Here is a 15,162-nt window from a genome sequence, read left to right on the forward strand (position 1 = left end):
CGTCTGTTCACAGCTGAATTTAAATTAAAAACAGCATTAGAAGGCTTTAAAGTTGCTATGGAAATGTTTAAATTTTGATTCTTTTCTGGGATGAGGCACTGTTACTTTAGGCTGACAAAGGGATATTTGCAGTGTAATTATTAATGCAGCTTGAAAGTAATGGCAGCTTGCAGCTGGGGTCAAGATGGTAGTCCTGTATTTGGAAACACTGGAAATAAAGAATGGGATTTATTTGACCCATTAATTTATATTGATAAATTTGTAAACATTTACATCTAACTCAGCTGTCCTCATAGTCACCAGCAGTCTAGACAGTATGGACAATGTAGGCTGTGGTGCAGTTCTTCCCACCCCAAACATCTGGATCAATTCAGATGAATTATGACCTGGAAGTACCCAGTTCTTCCCAGTGACTTAAAAAGATTCTAAGGTGGCAAAATATCTGCGTTACAGGCACCAAATCCTTACCTCACATTTAATAGGTGCTATCAAATCAAGTAACTGAAGTACTGGGAAATAATAGTGTAACTGCTTATGTTTAACTTTTTTCAATTAGATTGTTATGAAGCTACATTAATTACATCTTTCAAGTCACTTAGTGGGAGATGATAAGGTATTTCTTTAAGAGTGCAGTCTGTTGTTCACACGTTCCCTGCAATACTTTGCAGTTCCAAAACTCAAAAGGCTTCTGGGAGAGATTCAACTCAAACCTGGAGAGTGTGAAGTATGCAGAGCCACACTTGCATTACCACAATAATGTACTCAGGAGGGAATGGCAAAACCTTTCAGAAGAGGTAAATATGCATGCACTGAAACAGTCTCCAGAGCTGCCTGTAAAGTGGATGTTTTGAAGCCAAGGTTTCTTCTTTTTATTTTGGGGACAGAGAAATGGGAAACTGATGAGTAATGAGAACTTGCAGTAGTAGATCAGATGTGTGAGTGCCTGTGAGTGTGAGTAGTTGCAAGGGGATTGAAGCCTCACTGTGCATTATTTCCATTCAAAAGGAAAACCAGTTTAATTTCTCATCTGCATTTTATCAGGGAGTATTAATTTGCCTTTGTTTATTTGGGGATTTGTAATGCTTTGTTAATTTGGGGATTTTTGTTTGTTCATAAAACAGAGAGAGGAGAGAAGAACTACAGCATATTTGAGAAATATTTTTGAAAATGCGAAAAAGTAAGTACCATTTTCTATTATAATTACACTTTTTTTTAAAGTATGTTGAGGGATTTAATGTGACATTCGAGTAGCTGATTATGTATCTGAGTATACATACTACGTTGAAGATTATTCAGCTCAATCATTGGAATCCTTGTAAATTACTATGGCATGATCTGAAATACCCAGGCTTCTAAGAGCTGGGGAGTTTATGGTAGACAAGAAGAGTTATTCTTGCACAACCCAGACAGATAGAATTTTAAAATGCTATTTAATATCTTTACTAAATGTAATCATATGTACAGTTCTTGGATTTCTTCAGATGCCTTTAAAAATTCAAAGGGTCATTTAAGCTTCTTAATGTTCTTATTATCCTTTAGTGTAATGCACATGAAACTAGTTAATTTTTGTTTCAAACCTCAGGGTGCTTTCTCATCTGGACAGTTGGAACTCTGGTAAGTAAAACTTCCTCTTCATGTAGGCCTTAGCTCTAAGGTTTATCAGAATATTTCCATCTAGCTGTTGTTACCTAAAAATTGCTCTGTGTGTTTTCAGCATTGATGAGTTTGAGGCACTAAGTTGGGCAGTTGTTAAGCTAGAGGAAAACTTTCTGTCTGATAGTGGTGGTATGATAATATACTGAAACCTTTAAAGACAAAGCTTCTAGTACATATTTGATAACATAATCAGTAAACCTCTGTCTGCCTGAAGATTCCTTCTTCAGGACTTTTCTCCTGGAGCAGAATGTCAATGTAACCATGCTACTTGTCTGCTTATAATTGCCTTTGCAACTCTAGAACTTGTGCTCAGTCGGAGATTATGGCTGGTGAAAAGTCATGTTGAGAAAGCAGATGTGATGACTTTCCCTTGTCCAGGAAAACCTGAGATTTTGTGATGCTTGATTCCTCTATCACAAATAAGTAAATCTGAATTTAGTAGTAAATTGTGTTCCTGCTGTTCACATATGAGTGCCATCTGTGGGTCCTGCTACTGTGTGCTATGAAATGGTGCCGATCTGAGTGCTGCTCACTCCTTTTATTACAAAGAATTTTCAGTGCATTCAGTGGTTATTGCTGTGGGCTCTTACTTTGAGGGACCTTTTATCAATGTTGCTGGCCTCAGCTTCATGTTTTCCAAAGGTGCTTATTGATAAACAAGTCAGATGCTTAATTGTTACTAGAGCATTTCTGGGTAGTAGCAAGCATCAGTTTAGTCTATCTTCCATGCAGATTTTTCTTCAGAATCTTTAAAATCAAAGAATACAGGTCTTTGTGCTGCTAAGTGGTGTAGTCAATATATTTCAAGGTGAGCAAAGGTGGCTGAAAAAAACTTAGTAAAAATTTAGCACCTTGTTCTGTAAAATGTTGACTTGATTTTATGCTACATGATGAAATAGGAGATTGCTTTTCTTCCTTTGTTAGTCGACAGGAAGCACTGGTTAGGAAATAGAGTATTCAATTTCTGTAGATACAAAAACCTCCTTCCATTTAGTTATAAAAGTTGTGTTATTTTAAATAGTGGTCTACAAATCTGAGTAACAGAAGCAGCCAGACCATGGGAGAGAACCTGGCAAGTGGAAGGTGATTCTATACAGTATTTACTTTGTGTGTAGCCATTTCCTTGAAAATTGGAAGTAGCTGCTCTAGTTTTTGTTTGTGTAAGACAAGTTCTAAATAGCATATGCATTTGCACTAGTGTAACCAGAAGGTTCTCTGAGCCTCTGTGCTCTACAGGATCACCACACTATGATGACTTTCTGATATTTAAGTGAGAGTAATGCAAATGAAGTGTGAAGTGTCATGACAGGTTCCTGTTCCTCTATACTTAATGTAGAGCACTTGAGTGAGAAGGTGGCAGACACAGGGTTATTTTCCATTACTCTATCTTACACAGTCCTTGATTCTTCACCATATTAGTTCTGTAGGTGATGAGCTCAAACCACAGTTTCTGTTTGTTTGTTCATGTTTCTAAGTACTTTTGAAGATGGTTGAAGTCTTGTGGTATTTCTGTAGTGTCATGTGCTTGGATGATTCTTGCTCTGTTTATTTCAGAGGAAAGGCTAGCACCTCTCTTTCAAGAGGAGGATTACCAGCAGCAATTACTAATGGGACTGGTATGTGCTTTTATCACAGTGTGCACTAGAGGACGCACAACTTCAACAAATGTACAGAGTAAGCTGATAAGCTCCAGTGCTGAGTGGATGCTCAAAGTAGCTATGGGACAAACATGCTGTTTCTTAAGTTTTAGAATCATGAGGCTGTCTTTACAGGTCATGATATCATAAGACACTAGGGAAAAACAACATTTTGTCAAAATGCTTCTTGCATAAAGCTTTTCTGTGGCTAAAAGCTGTTATTCCATCTTCTTTGAGTTTGTCTTAATCTGCCATTTATTTTGGGGCTACCTTACATCCTATAAACATATATAAGTGAATTCCCCATTCGCTGCTTTCCTCAAAGAGAAGATCACAGATCTTGCTCCTTTAACACCTTATTACTGTCTCCTCCTACCTCACTTCCAGGACTGCTGTGGCTATTATGAGATCCATTCCTCTTTTGCACTGTTCTTACTAATGATCTTCTCAAAGGATCTACGCCCTCATGCTTCCAGGTGATAAATCCTATCTCAAATCCCTACCTGTTCTTGCTTTGTCCAAATGGACCTGTCTGCTTATCTCTTGTTCTCTTGCTATTAAACCAAACAAAACTCTCTTGCATGCACTGGAAGGTCTCAGCACCTCATCTGAGAAGAGAATATAAACACTATCTGTCCAAATCTATAGCAAATATTCATTCTTTGCAGTCTTGTCCCCTTCTTTCCAAGTTCTGCCTCTCATTCTCTGAAGCTTCTCTATACTCCTTCCCTGCATCTTCTTCAGGCAGATTCAAAAAGGAGGTCACTGCTGTCCTTTGTTTTTGTAATACCTATATAGCTGTCCTGGCACACTGAACTAAGCTAGCTGTAAACTGCTTGAGACAGAGATTTTATTTGTCTCAGTTTTTCTCTGAGCTTTGAAGCAAATAATGCCTTATAGTAATTCTCATCCAAGAACCAGCATGGACTTGAGTTGCAATGTGAAGGCAGAGAATATTTCAGAAGGGAGAGGGCAGGGAGTGGCATGGACTATATCATAATAAATATCTGATTTTAAAGACTTTACAATTAATGTTTAATCTGAAGTTGCCTTTAATGATTTAGGTTCTCATGTGCTTTGCTACTACTACAAACTGTACTTATGCTACTTTTTTCTATCATCAAATTACTCAAGTTAATATATATGTAAATAATGCTTGTATTTGTTGGATTTCAGTGTTCATATTAAAATCCTCTCACCCTGTTTATTTTGCTTGCCCCAGAGAGATATAGGAACTATAAGCTTTTTCTGTTCAAAACCATTGAAAGCTGAGTTTAGCATTCATTTTGCTGAATTTGTGCCAAGGAACCATTTTGAATATTCAGATCTGCTGTTGAGTTCTGCAAGCTTGTATGGTATCTTGGAATCTCACTCAAAACTGGAGTTTTCTGAGGGGGAAGTTTTGTTGTACTAATTCCTAGTACTAATTCCTAATTCCTAGGCCCTGCACCTTATGGAGCTTTTGCATCTTTTTGAAGATTCTGGAAGGACATTGAATTGTATTGTTTTTATTTTTTAGATGGTTTCTCAGCTAAAGGATCACCTTATGAGACATCTACAGTATGTAGGAAAAAAGAAGATTGATCAAATAGTTTTGGATTATGTTGCAAACCTGGTTAGTTTGATTTCATATCATTACTGTGAACAAGCATTTATTTGTTGAGGGGTCTTGGGTATATGTTCTGTGTATATAGCATAGGTTTGGTGGGAGGAGATTGTTTTCAAGATGTTAAACTGTGCTTTAGCTGCTTAATGTTGTTTATAGTGATGAATAACATAATAATAATTAAATAATTTAAAAAAAGAGTTGTATTGGTAAATCAGAATAGAGAAGAAAGTTCTCTTTTCATCTTATACAGACATGGTCTGCTCCCAGAAGTGAAAATGTGGAATGATTCTCAAAGTTAAAAGAATGGTCTTTAGATTAATTTTGTTTCCTGTAGAATATATTGCTGCATCTTTTGAATAATGAAAGTGCCATCAGGGAAACTAGAAATTAAGAAAAAGATTTCTCTCCAATATGGCATGTAATTCATTACTACTTCTACTTACTGACTTTGATGGACTTCTTGCTAGTGCAACAGCCTAGTTGCCTGAAGAAATCCATATAAACTGCAGTGAAATGCTTTCCAAATTCTGAATTTTCTGTCTTTTGTGATTTTAAGAGAATTAAAAAAAAAAAAAAAAAAGATGTAAACCCTGCAATTGTTATGCAAATAAATTATTGTTCCTAGTTCTGTCTCTTTCAACATCAAATCCTTTGAGTGAAGAATTTGAAGTCCACAAGAACTCACATTTCCTCTAGTAAATCACATTCTTTGTCATTGTGCTAGTCCTGTCACCCAATTCAGCAGAAAATTCCCATACTGTTGTTGTATAGGGATGGAAATCCCAGGAAACTTCCTTGAGGCTACTGGTGCCTGGATCTTCTCTGAAGTCCTGTGGAATTTGGTTGTGCTGTTGGCATTACAGTGTTCTCTGAACTGCTGCAGCTTGCATTGAGGTTACTGACTGCTGTTCAGGTCTCTCTCAGTATTTTGACAAGTTGTTTTACTGGTAGTCAGCAGCCTGTTTTCTGTATCTTTATAGTGAGTGATTAAAATAGAAATAGTGCAGTGTTTTGTACCTGCAGGCAGTACTGAAAGAAGCAGAAGTGGAATGTTTGTTCTCCTTTTAGTAATTTTCCAGTTATCATTTGTCCATGCTTAATACAAACTAAGATTAAAAAAATGAAAATAACTATATAGCCTTGATCTGCAAGACTGAATTATTGTAAACTAAAGCTTCAAATTAAACAAAAACTTGCCCCTTCCCATCAGCATACTCTCAGCTTTTTTTTGTCTTTTACATCCCTAAAAGAAAGAATTCTGTCAACTCAATTTACAGTCTTCACATTCTTGGAAAAGCTACTGTAAACAAAGATAATGTGTGTCTAAAAATTGCTTCTACCCTTTCACTGGTGCATCCTAGGTGCTGTTTGGAAATCTTCAGAAATTATTTCATGGCTTGGCTTGAGTTTCCCCTCATCCTAGTCAGAAACTTAAATCTTAAACCTTTCTGTATCCTAACTGTTTGGAAATTCTTCCAGGGAATTGATTGCTCTGAGTCTTCCAACAGTTCTCTTTAGCATCAACAGCATATAACTGAGCTACTGAAACTAATGAAACAGGAAGAGACTTGAAAATATTTGCTTGTCTGCTTTTGTAAAATATTTTTATTACATTCAGGAAGCAAAGAAGTGGCTGAGAATAGGGCTTTGTGGTGTGAAGCCACTGAATGAATCAGATGCAGGTGAAGTGGAAGTATCCAAGGCATGGTAGCATTGCCAGTTTCTCCATAAAACAACAGAGTAGTGACTGGTTGCTGTCAGAGAACTGGGTTTATTTGTATACAGAGAAGTAACCTGGGGAAGTGTGATTGAAATGTTTCGGTGGGAGTTCCCTTATTTGCTGAGGAGGTTGGCAGAGCCTGAGTATGCCTGGTGACATGTGCCAGTTCACATGTCACATAGCCTGCAGTAATTCTTTGTCCATAATCTCTCTCCCCTGCAAGCTCTTTGTCTCAGATTTACTCCATATCTGTTTCATCCTTTTCATTTAAGCAGGGCAGGGAATGGGGGAAATACCCCATGGAAGCACTGTGACATTTTCTGCCCTGACAGCAAGTAGAAGAGGAGGCAGAGTGAACAAACTGCCTGGGGTGAAGGAAGGGAGCAAACCAGAGTAAACTGCTGAAATTTCTCTGAAAGTGACTGCAGTGGATGTACCTTTTTGGCTGATGTCTGTGGCTAGCTGTCATTTGATGTGATCTCAACTGTGGAGGAATAGAAGACAGACACCATTTGGGTTTCAATTTCCTCAGAAGAAGAAGGACTGCCCCGTATTCCTTTTGTAGGAGGGAATTTGGAAGCCAGCAAGACTGTATATTATTCTCTTTTCTCCTTTGCTTCTGATTCTTTTCTTTGGCTGCTTCTGTCTTTCCTATAGCAATAGTCACAGCAGCTGAGCACTTGTTCCAAATTACTTTAGTGGGACTTCAATCAACACAGCAGCTTTGCCTGGAAATGTAGATGTTTTGAGGCAGCAAGGTGCTTTGCAGATGTCAGTTTAGGCCCAACTGCATGCACGGTCTCATTGTTGATCATGTTTGCTCTTACTCCAAGGAAAATAACTTCTAAAACTTGTGCAGAAAGGACTTATATTGTATGTCTTTGTTACTAAATGGAAAATGCTATTGCCATGAAGGTATGGATTTAGCTTAGTTCCCCCACGTACCTGCTTAGCCTTGGAGAGGAACTCCCTCTACAGAACATTTGTTTTCTTTCTGTAATGCACATTGTCCTGTTTGCTCTATGCTGAAAACAGTGAGCTGTGGCTTCTCTCTCTGAATGTATTTCCTATGGTGTCCATTGTGGCTGATCTCTGAAGTACATTGTGCTGTTGGTGAGGCTGCCATGCCGTAAGCATGCATGTATTTCAGATCTAAGCATGTTGTGATAGCTGTGTTGACACTGACTTAAGAAGCTGTTGTCTTTCTATGCCCCATGAAAGTCTGCTGTATTGTTAAGCAAAGAATACTGATTCTGGAGTATCATACCTATGAAAATATTTTTGTTGCAGAAATATGAGGTTATTCTGGATTTTGTAAGAAGCTTCTTTTCACGTTAACACTCATCTTCAGATCCTGCTGTAGCTCCCAATGCAGAGACATTAGTTGCACCCTGTATGCTGGCCAGAGAGAAAAGTCATTCTAGCAGTAGGTGTGGTTTTTCTGACCCTTCTCTGAAAACTGGAAATCACTCATTTCCTGGAAAACAAGTGGAGAAAACTTGCCACAGTGCAGAGAGAAAATAAACTGGAGGTTTTCCTGCATCCAGGAAGTATAAAGATTGAAAATGTTAGGTGACTCATAGAAAAATGGAGAGAAAAGGTGTTAACTTCTAGAGATACCGTGGCCAAGGTCCAGAGAAGAGCAGTCAGGAGCATTACTGAAGACCCAGTACTCCTCTTATGACCGTTGCACAGGAACTTCTCCTTTATGTCATCTTTCTTGCTCAGAGCCTGTAACAAGTTAGAGGCTGGATTGGACAAAGCCTACAAGGAGAAAAGAGTGAGGAAAAGGATTACTGGGTTTCAGGCCAATTTGGAGGGAAAAGAGTTTTTAACTTCTTCTGACACCTCTCTGCAAAACAGGAGTCAGACTTCGTTCCTCAGAGTTTCCTGGGATTGATTGATTTAGCACTTTGAGGCCCAGAGATAAAAGGCACAGAGGAAGTGTCTCAGTTCTGTTACTGAGGTATGGAAGTGGTTACACATGACAACTGAGAGGGGGCCAGCTAGAGGAAGTGATTTCAACTCTTTCAACTGTGGTTTCTCTTTCAGCTGCAGAAGCTTACAAGGCTCAAGTGGAAACAGAGCTTGTGGCTTTTGTGTACTGATAGTCTGTACTAGAGATCAGTGGGGGAGCACAAAGAAAGAGCAATACTGGCCAAAGGATTGTTTTACTTCACTATGGACAAATAGGAAACTCAGTTAAGGAGGACAGGCATTTGCTTGTCTCATTTTTCCCTCTCTCCAGGACTAGATTTGTGATTCCTGCTACAGACTTTTCTCAGCAAACTGCTTATTCCACCATCTTCAACATCATCCAGTTTTGTCTGGGCTCTCAGGACCTTTCCTTGCCAAATGGTCAGGATGCACTTGGATGTGCAGTTTTTGTTTTCATGACAAACAGATTTTTGAGAATTTGATGCAAGTGTGTGATCAGTTCATGCCCAAGAATTAAAGCATACAATGCATTAAGATGCAGTATGTTTTTCATAATGCTTTGCTGAGCTAGAAGCACTTACTTTATACTTCTAGAACAGGGCAATTCAGTTACAGTTCAAATTTTAATCAATTTTACATTTTAAGCTCTTAGGAAAAAAAAAAAGATAAATACTGAAGTCTTAGGAGTTTCATGAGAAGTTTTTAACATAAACAGATGTGGGAAATGAATAAAGGCCAAAGACTTCCTTTACACAGGCTCCTACAAACAGTCTTCTTTTTTGTTTTAGCTCAGTCTGGTACATCGAATAATGAAAGAAGTTTGGAGGAGATACCAGCTTCATTCCTGCATCTTCTGCTTGTGAGCAAGTCATTTAATTACCTTTTCAGCTTGCCTGTTAAAACATGGACATAATAATTTTAGTTCAACAGTACTACTCTACTGTGAATGTAGAGTACTCTAAGATGATTGTGCTTGTGGGAAGGATCCTTCTGTTCCTCTCTAAGCCAGCATTGACTGTTAATCATATAGGCAGCTTTACTGCTGGAGTTCAAAGTTTGAGTTCACCATGGTTTCAAGCAGGATGGTGGGTGTTGAATACCTATAGAAACCAAGTCACTTAAACCAGCACTCAAAATATTTCAGTGTGGGAAGGAGAAAGGGGGCAGCACATTGCCAGCACAGCACAGCCAGCACATCAGCATTGAGCAGCCAGTGCTGTTAGGTGACAGACACCTAGATAACAAAGATGGCATTCCATGGCAATTAACCTGAAACATGTGTGTTTAGTACACATGTTGTAAAATAAACAGACCACACCTCCATGAATGTATGGGCATTTCAGATTCCTAATATATTGCCTACTTTGTTAAATACAGTGATGAGAGAGGAAGTACAGGAGAGTTTGCAGTGTTCCACATCATGAGTCGGATTCTTGAAGCTGCAAATAGCATGTGCATGCCTTTACCTCCTGGTAAGTCCTGTGTTTTGCTGTTTTGTCAGTCAGTCAGAAGAGCAAAGCTGTAAATTCCTCCCAGAAGAGCACTTCAGTTGCAGCACAAGTGTCAAGTTAGCTTTGGCAGTATTGAAGTGTATTCAAGATAGTTACAGAGGGGAGGACCCTCCATAAACATAAGCAAGTGAAATTAATACTTACTACAAATATAGACAACAAATCAGAGGTTGAGTTCTCTGTTTTTAGCTTCCAGTGGGACACAGTCTTAGCTCAGAAGTAAAATCTAGATTTCTTTCATGTATATATTTTCCTTAGCTGCAATTCTGTGTCATGGGCTAAAAGGGAAAATCCTATCCTGGAATAAAAAAGAGTGTTGTTTTTCTTTTTTTTCCTTATGCAGTTGCCCTCCTTATATTTTTCAGTTTCATTCTTTAAAAGGATTACCCCCAGCCCTGATAGAACTGATCTTGATAAAAAGCAGGCTTGCATTTCCTAGAGCTCAGAATCACTTACAGATTTTTCAAAGCATTTGCCTTTTTTTCTTGTTGTTAGGGAAAGACAACACCTTAAAGGTTTTTTTATTCTCTTTGAATCTTCCTCATTTATATTTCCTGACCTGTCTTCAGACTTTGAAACTGTTTTTGTTATGAGATTGTCCCTTAAACTTACACTGCATGAGCACAAATGCTGCCACACGATGGTGTTGTGTGATGCAAGACCATCATCTGGCTGATGTTAAGTGAGAAACTGAAATCCTAATGCTGCCTGTGGGAATGTGTGGGTGGCAGCCACATACTGGGAGTGGTGAGGCCTGAGGTTTTCATTAATTGGGAGGAAAAAGGGAGATAAAAGGCAAATTGATAGCACAATGCATATATGAGGCAACAGCTTGAAGCTGTTTTATGACTGTTTATGCCCATAACTGGTTTTAGTCCTCTCAGTTTTCGTCCTTTTGACAGGATTGTATTCGAGAGGACTTAAAGGGTGCCTAAATAAGACTGCATAACTTTTGATTAACCAATTACTTCACCAACTGGAAGCAGTCAGAAGTTAAGGAGTGTTTGGTTTAGCCAGAGTAATGCCAGTTTGTAATACAGACTTAAAAAAACATATATTTTGTTGTACCAAAGAAGTTTTTCTGTCTTTCATAGGTTTTCACACTCTGCACTTGGGGCTTGGTGTTCGATGTCTCCCTCTTCACACCCTCCTGCACTATATTGATAATGGAGTCTTGCATTTGACAGAAACATGTGTCTGGAAAGTGCTGAAAGGTAAAGGAAAGTTCATTTGTTACCAGCCAGCTACCTGGGAGTGATGTCCTTTCAGCCATTCAAACTCAGACACAGGATTTATGGCCCAGGAGATTCCGTTCTTCTTCCAGAGTGCTTTTTCAGTGAGGGCTGTAGCTTTTTCATTTGGGTGTTTCCTAAATGAAAGGAGAAAACTAGGGCTTGGTCTATAGGATTGAGTCTCACTGTAGTAGACAAAGACATATCTATTTGGGGAGAAATTCAGTTTATAATTTTTCTACTTGGGACATCCTAGAAAAATTAACCTTAAAGATCATCATAGAATTTTTGGGGAGATTTCTGTGACTGTGAAAGTGCACACCTGTATGTAAGGAAGTTAGTCTCCCATCTATTCCTCAGCTTTTGCTTTAATTATGTTTGGTACATGATAATCCTAGTGCTAGGATTGGCAAATGGCTGGAAACTCAGTGGTAGGAAGTAAAAATGAGTGCACAAAAGCCTACCTGACCCATTATCCCAATTTTTTAAGTAAACATTGAGGTTGTATATATCTTTAATTACAATATTAGGTTACCTAAAGGTGAGAGTTGAAATCAGTCCTGTATGAACCTATCTTGATAGTCAACAGAGGCCTTAAGGCTTCAGAATGAAATAGGGAGTGAGACAGATTGGCAGTTGCAGGCAGAGTTAGCATTACACCTGTGTTAATTGCCTTTTTGAGATCAAAAGGGAGGAAGAGAGAGCTGCAGACTTAAGTTTCCTAGGATACAGCAACACCATGATACAAGTCTCCAACAGTAATGCATTTCATCACAGCTGCAACCATGTTCCCTTGTAGCAACCTCCATCTTCCAGTGTTCAAGAAAAGGGACACAATATGCAGTATTAGTCTGTGCCTGGTTTTGGTAAATGAAGTGTTTATAAATGTTATAAATACAGAGAGTTCTGCTCAGTCAAAATGTGTTTGAACGTTTACCGTATAAATTGTTAAAGGGTGAAGTTACATATAGAAAAATACATACACAGTGTGAATATATAGAACACTCCTAATAACCCTCATTAAAAATTAAAATTTTTGTCATTACTGAGGTGATATTTCTTCAGCATATCTTAAGTGAAAGTTGAAGTTTTAGTTACGGAGTTAACACTAACAGGGGTGGTTTTGCTGGTTTGTTTGTTTTTTTTTTTCCTTCTGTAGATCTGGACAACACTGAGAAGAATGAAAAGCTGAAGTTCAGTATTGTCATGAGGCTTCCTGAGGTAGCTAATGACTTTTGATGTAATTTCCTGGATATCGATTCCTGGAATCAATAGGAATTTCCTCCCTGTGCATAGGATCAAGCCAGTGCAAGACTTTGCAGTGATTCACATAGGGCACAGATAGAACCTGAACTTCCCAGTTTCTCCATCTGCTGCTTGTGACCTGTGGGGTACCCTGACAAATTATAGATGTGTCCATAGTTTTTTACAGCATCTGCACTACCCTGCAGGAACTGTGTAGACAAAACTAACACTGTTCTGTTGAGTGCTTATCTGCATAAAGCAACAACTTTTTTATGGGGTTTAAAGAGGACTTACTTGTGTGTGTTTTATAGCAAGCACAAATGCCTCACTTGTGACCTCTGTGCTAGATTTTTTTTTTTTCATTTTATCAAGGATGTTCAAGAGCTGGTACAGTAAAAGCTGTAAAATACAATCAAATCACAGCTCTGTGGCCAGGACTGAATTACAAGATACCCTCCTCTGTGAAATCTCCCAGCTTTACCCATGGGTGACATGACTCTTAGCCATGTGCTGAAATTAAATACTGATGCTCCATTAGAAGTTCCAACAGAATGGGAGATTGACTTCTCCTTTTCCCCTTTTATTCTTAGTGCACACCACAGTACTGCAGCACATCTCAGTGAGGAGAGGAAAACCAGGGATTCCCCCTGGGGGAGTGCGTTGCTGTAAACCAGGCTTTTCTCAACATAAGTTGCTTATTGTTTGTTCATTATGAGCTGTTACATATAGTTCAAATGGCCAGAATTGCTGCTTTGGTTTTCCTCTAACAAGGGCTTTTTTATTTTGTAAGGGTGTTGAGAAGAGAAAGGGAAAGAGAGCTCCACAGGAGGTTCTTTGTCCTCTGTATCTTGTTTTGGGCAAGGGCTGGTGAGCTGGGGTCAGCACAGGGCCTGGCTGAGCTGTCACCCTCAGGCCTGGTGGGTGGGGAATATCATTCCAACCATGCTTTGACTCGAGTGGCTGAGATCTGCTTGCTCAAGGGAACACGTACTGCTACTTATGCACAGTGGACTCAGTGCCTTACTGTATCTATTTACAGCTTTATGGGAAAATGCAGAGAATAGTTTGCCAATAAAGGACAATATGGGGTGTCTCAGGCTATTTTGAGCAGGTTACATTCACTAGATGACTTCATTTGCATCAGAAGCAAGCATTTAAATAGCACTGAAACTGTCCAGCATTTCCTAAATGAACTCTTTCACCAGTCTGTATTGCAATACAACTAAAAGTAAGGGGAGAAAAAAACAGATCTCCATAGGCAAAACAGCAGAAGGTGGAGCTGCTTTCTCAGTGTATTCATAGTTAGTTGCTTGCTTATTGGTTAGGACAGGGATTTTTGGGACATCTGGCTATGAATCTCTCTTGCCTTTGGGACTGTCAGTCACTGTTAACAATTCCCAGGATGATGTCTGAAATAATGGGATTTAAATAGTGTTCCCAGTGTTTCTCCTCCTTGGCATTCTGCATCCATAAGATTGCTTAGAATGAGCTTGAGAAGAGCTGTGTTCTGAACAGAGCATTCAGGAATAGGGCATCTGTGTTCTTCATTGCAAAAATAATGGATCTAAGCTTAGGAGTCACAGTCAAGGATAAACAGGCTTTCAGTTAATATTTAAGTACCCATGCAAAGTGGGAGGGAGGTAATGGGACAGACTTGATTGATAATACCTACTCAATACCTACTGAGTTACTCTGTAACTTTTTCAGCTTCAGGAATTTGATTGTTTCTCACATTTTAGGAGCATTTTGTAACATCTTAGTTCCTGGCTATGAAGGGAAAGATCCATAGCTAATAAAGATGGTGGCTTAGCTTTTGTCATCAGTGTCTCAAAGCAAAGCAGTCTATGTTACAACCTGGATTTTCTTTCCATTTTCTTCCTCCTTTGCCCCTCCTAAGTTTCCACTATCCTGTGTTTATGTTCTCAGGATTTGGGGTTTTGTTTTTTATTTACTAGGCTCTTGGTCAGAAGGTCCACCAGTTTTGGAATCATCCAATAAATGCTAATTTAATTGCACAGAAATATGTGAAACTTCTACTTGAGAAGCTGGGCTCCAGGAAGGTAAGACCATAGAGGCCATTTTTTTTTAATCTTTTCCTTTAATGGTGTTGAGGTTCCTGTCCATCCTGTAGACTGTAACACACTGAAGTTAACAGTGAAACTTGGCACTGTGTGACTTTATGAACTAACCTGAAATGTTCTCCCTTACAGTGTGGCAGACCTGTTCCTGAGAGACTCTCAGTCCCTGTAGAGTTTTTGCCACTGAACTACTTAACTAATGTGCTGGCAGAGATAGAGAATGAAGGTAAAGATAACTCTGTACTTTGGAAGACCAGTAGTTGTTACTCTTTGATGCTCACACTCAGCCATATCCTGACATAATTTGACATAACTTAGTTCTAAAACTCCAGTGATGTCTGAATGTGTCAGTTTGGTAATCTTTCTGCTGATAGGAATTGTTGGGGAGCTTATTCACTTTCATCTAGATCCTCTGTGTGTTCAATCCATTTGTCAAACTTGCATTTTGTTGGAACACGTGTAGTGAAATGTGGTTCATAGACAGGGTGGTGGTTGCTGTTATTTTGTGTTCAAATGGGGGAAGGGCTTGTTGCCTA

General features: G+C 38.9%; 1 protein-coding gene across 1 annotated transcript in view; it reads left to right on the forward strand.

Annotated features, from left to right (window-relative positions):
- GSAP (gamma-secretase activating protein) overlaps positions 1–15,162 on the forward strand; it is a 42,407-nt gene that overhangs the window by 25,024 nt on the left and 2,221 nt on the right. Inside the window, exons 20-30 of the mRNA XM_030451237.1 lie at positions 669–794; positions 1,122–1,177; positions 1,583–1,614; positions 3,211–3,272; positions 4,813–4,908; positions 9,349–9,419; positions 9,938–10,032; positions 11,166–11,285; positions 12,463–12,524; positions 14,504–14,608; positions 14,759–14,852. Of these exons, the coding sequence (XP_030307097.1) occupies positions 669–794; positions 1,122–1,177; positions 1,583–1,614; positions 3,211–3,272; positions 4,813–4,908; positions 9,349–9,419; positions 9,938–10,032; positions 11,166–11,285; positions 12,463–12,524; positions 14,504–14,608; positions 14,759–14,852 (919 nt within the window). The remainder of the gene's footprint in view (positions 1–668; positions 795–1,121; positions 1,178–1,582; positions 1,615–3,210; positions 3,273–4,812; positions 4,909–9,348; positions 9,420–9,937; positions 10,033–11,165; positions 11,286–12,462; positions 12,525–14,503; positions 14,609–14,758; positions 14,853–15,162) is intronic.

This window comes from Calypte anna, chromosome 1 (genome assembly GCF_003957555.1).
Source record: "Calypte anna isolate BGI_N300 chromosome 1, bCalAnn1_v1.p, whole genome shotgun sequence".
Taxonomy (NCBI): domain Eukaryota; kingdom Metazoa; phylum Chordata; class Aves; order Apodiformes; family Trochilidae; genus Calypte; species Calypte anna.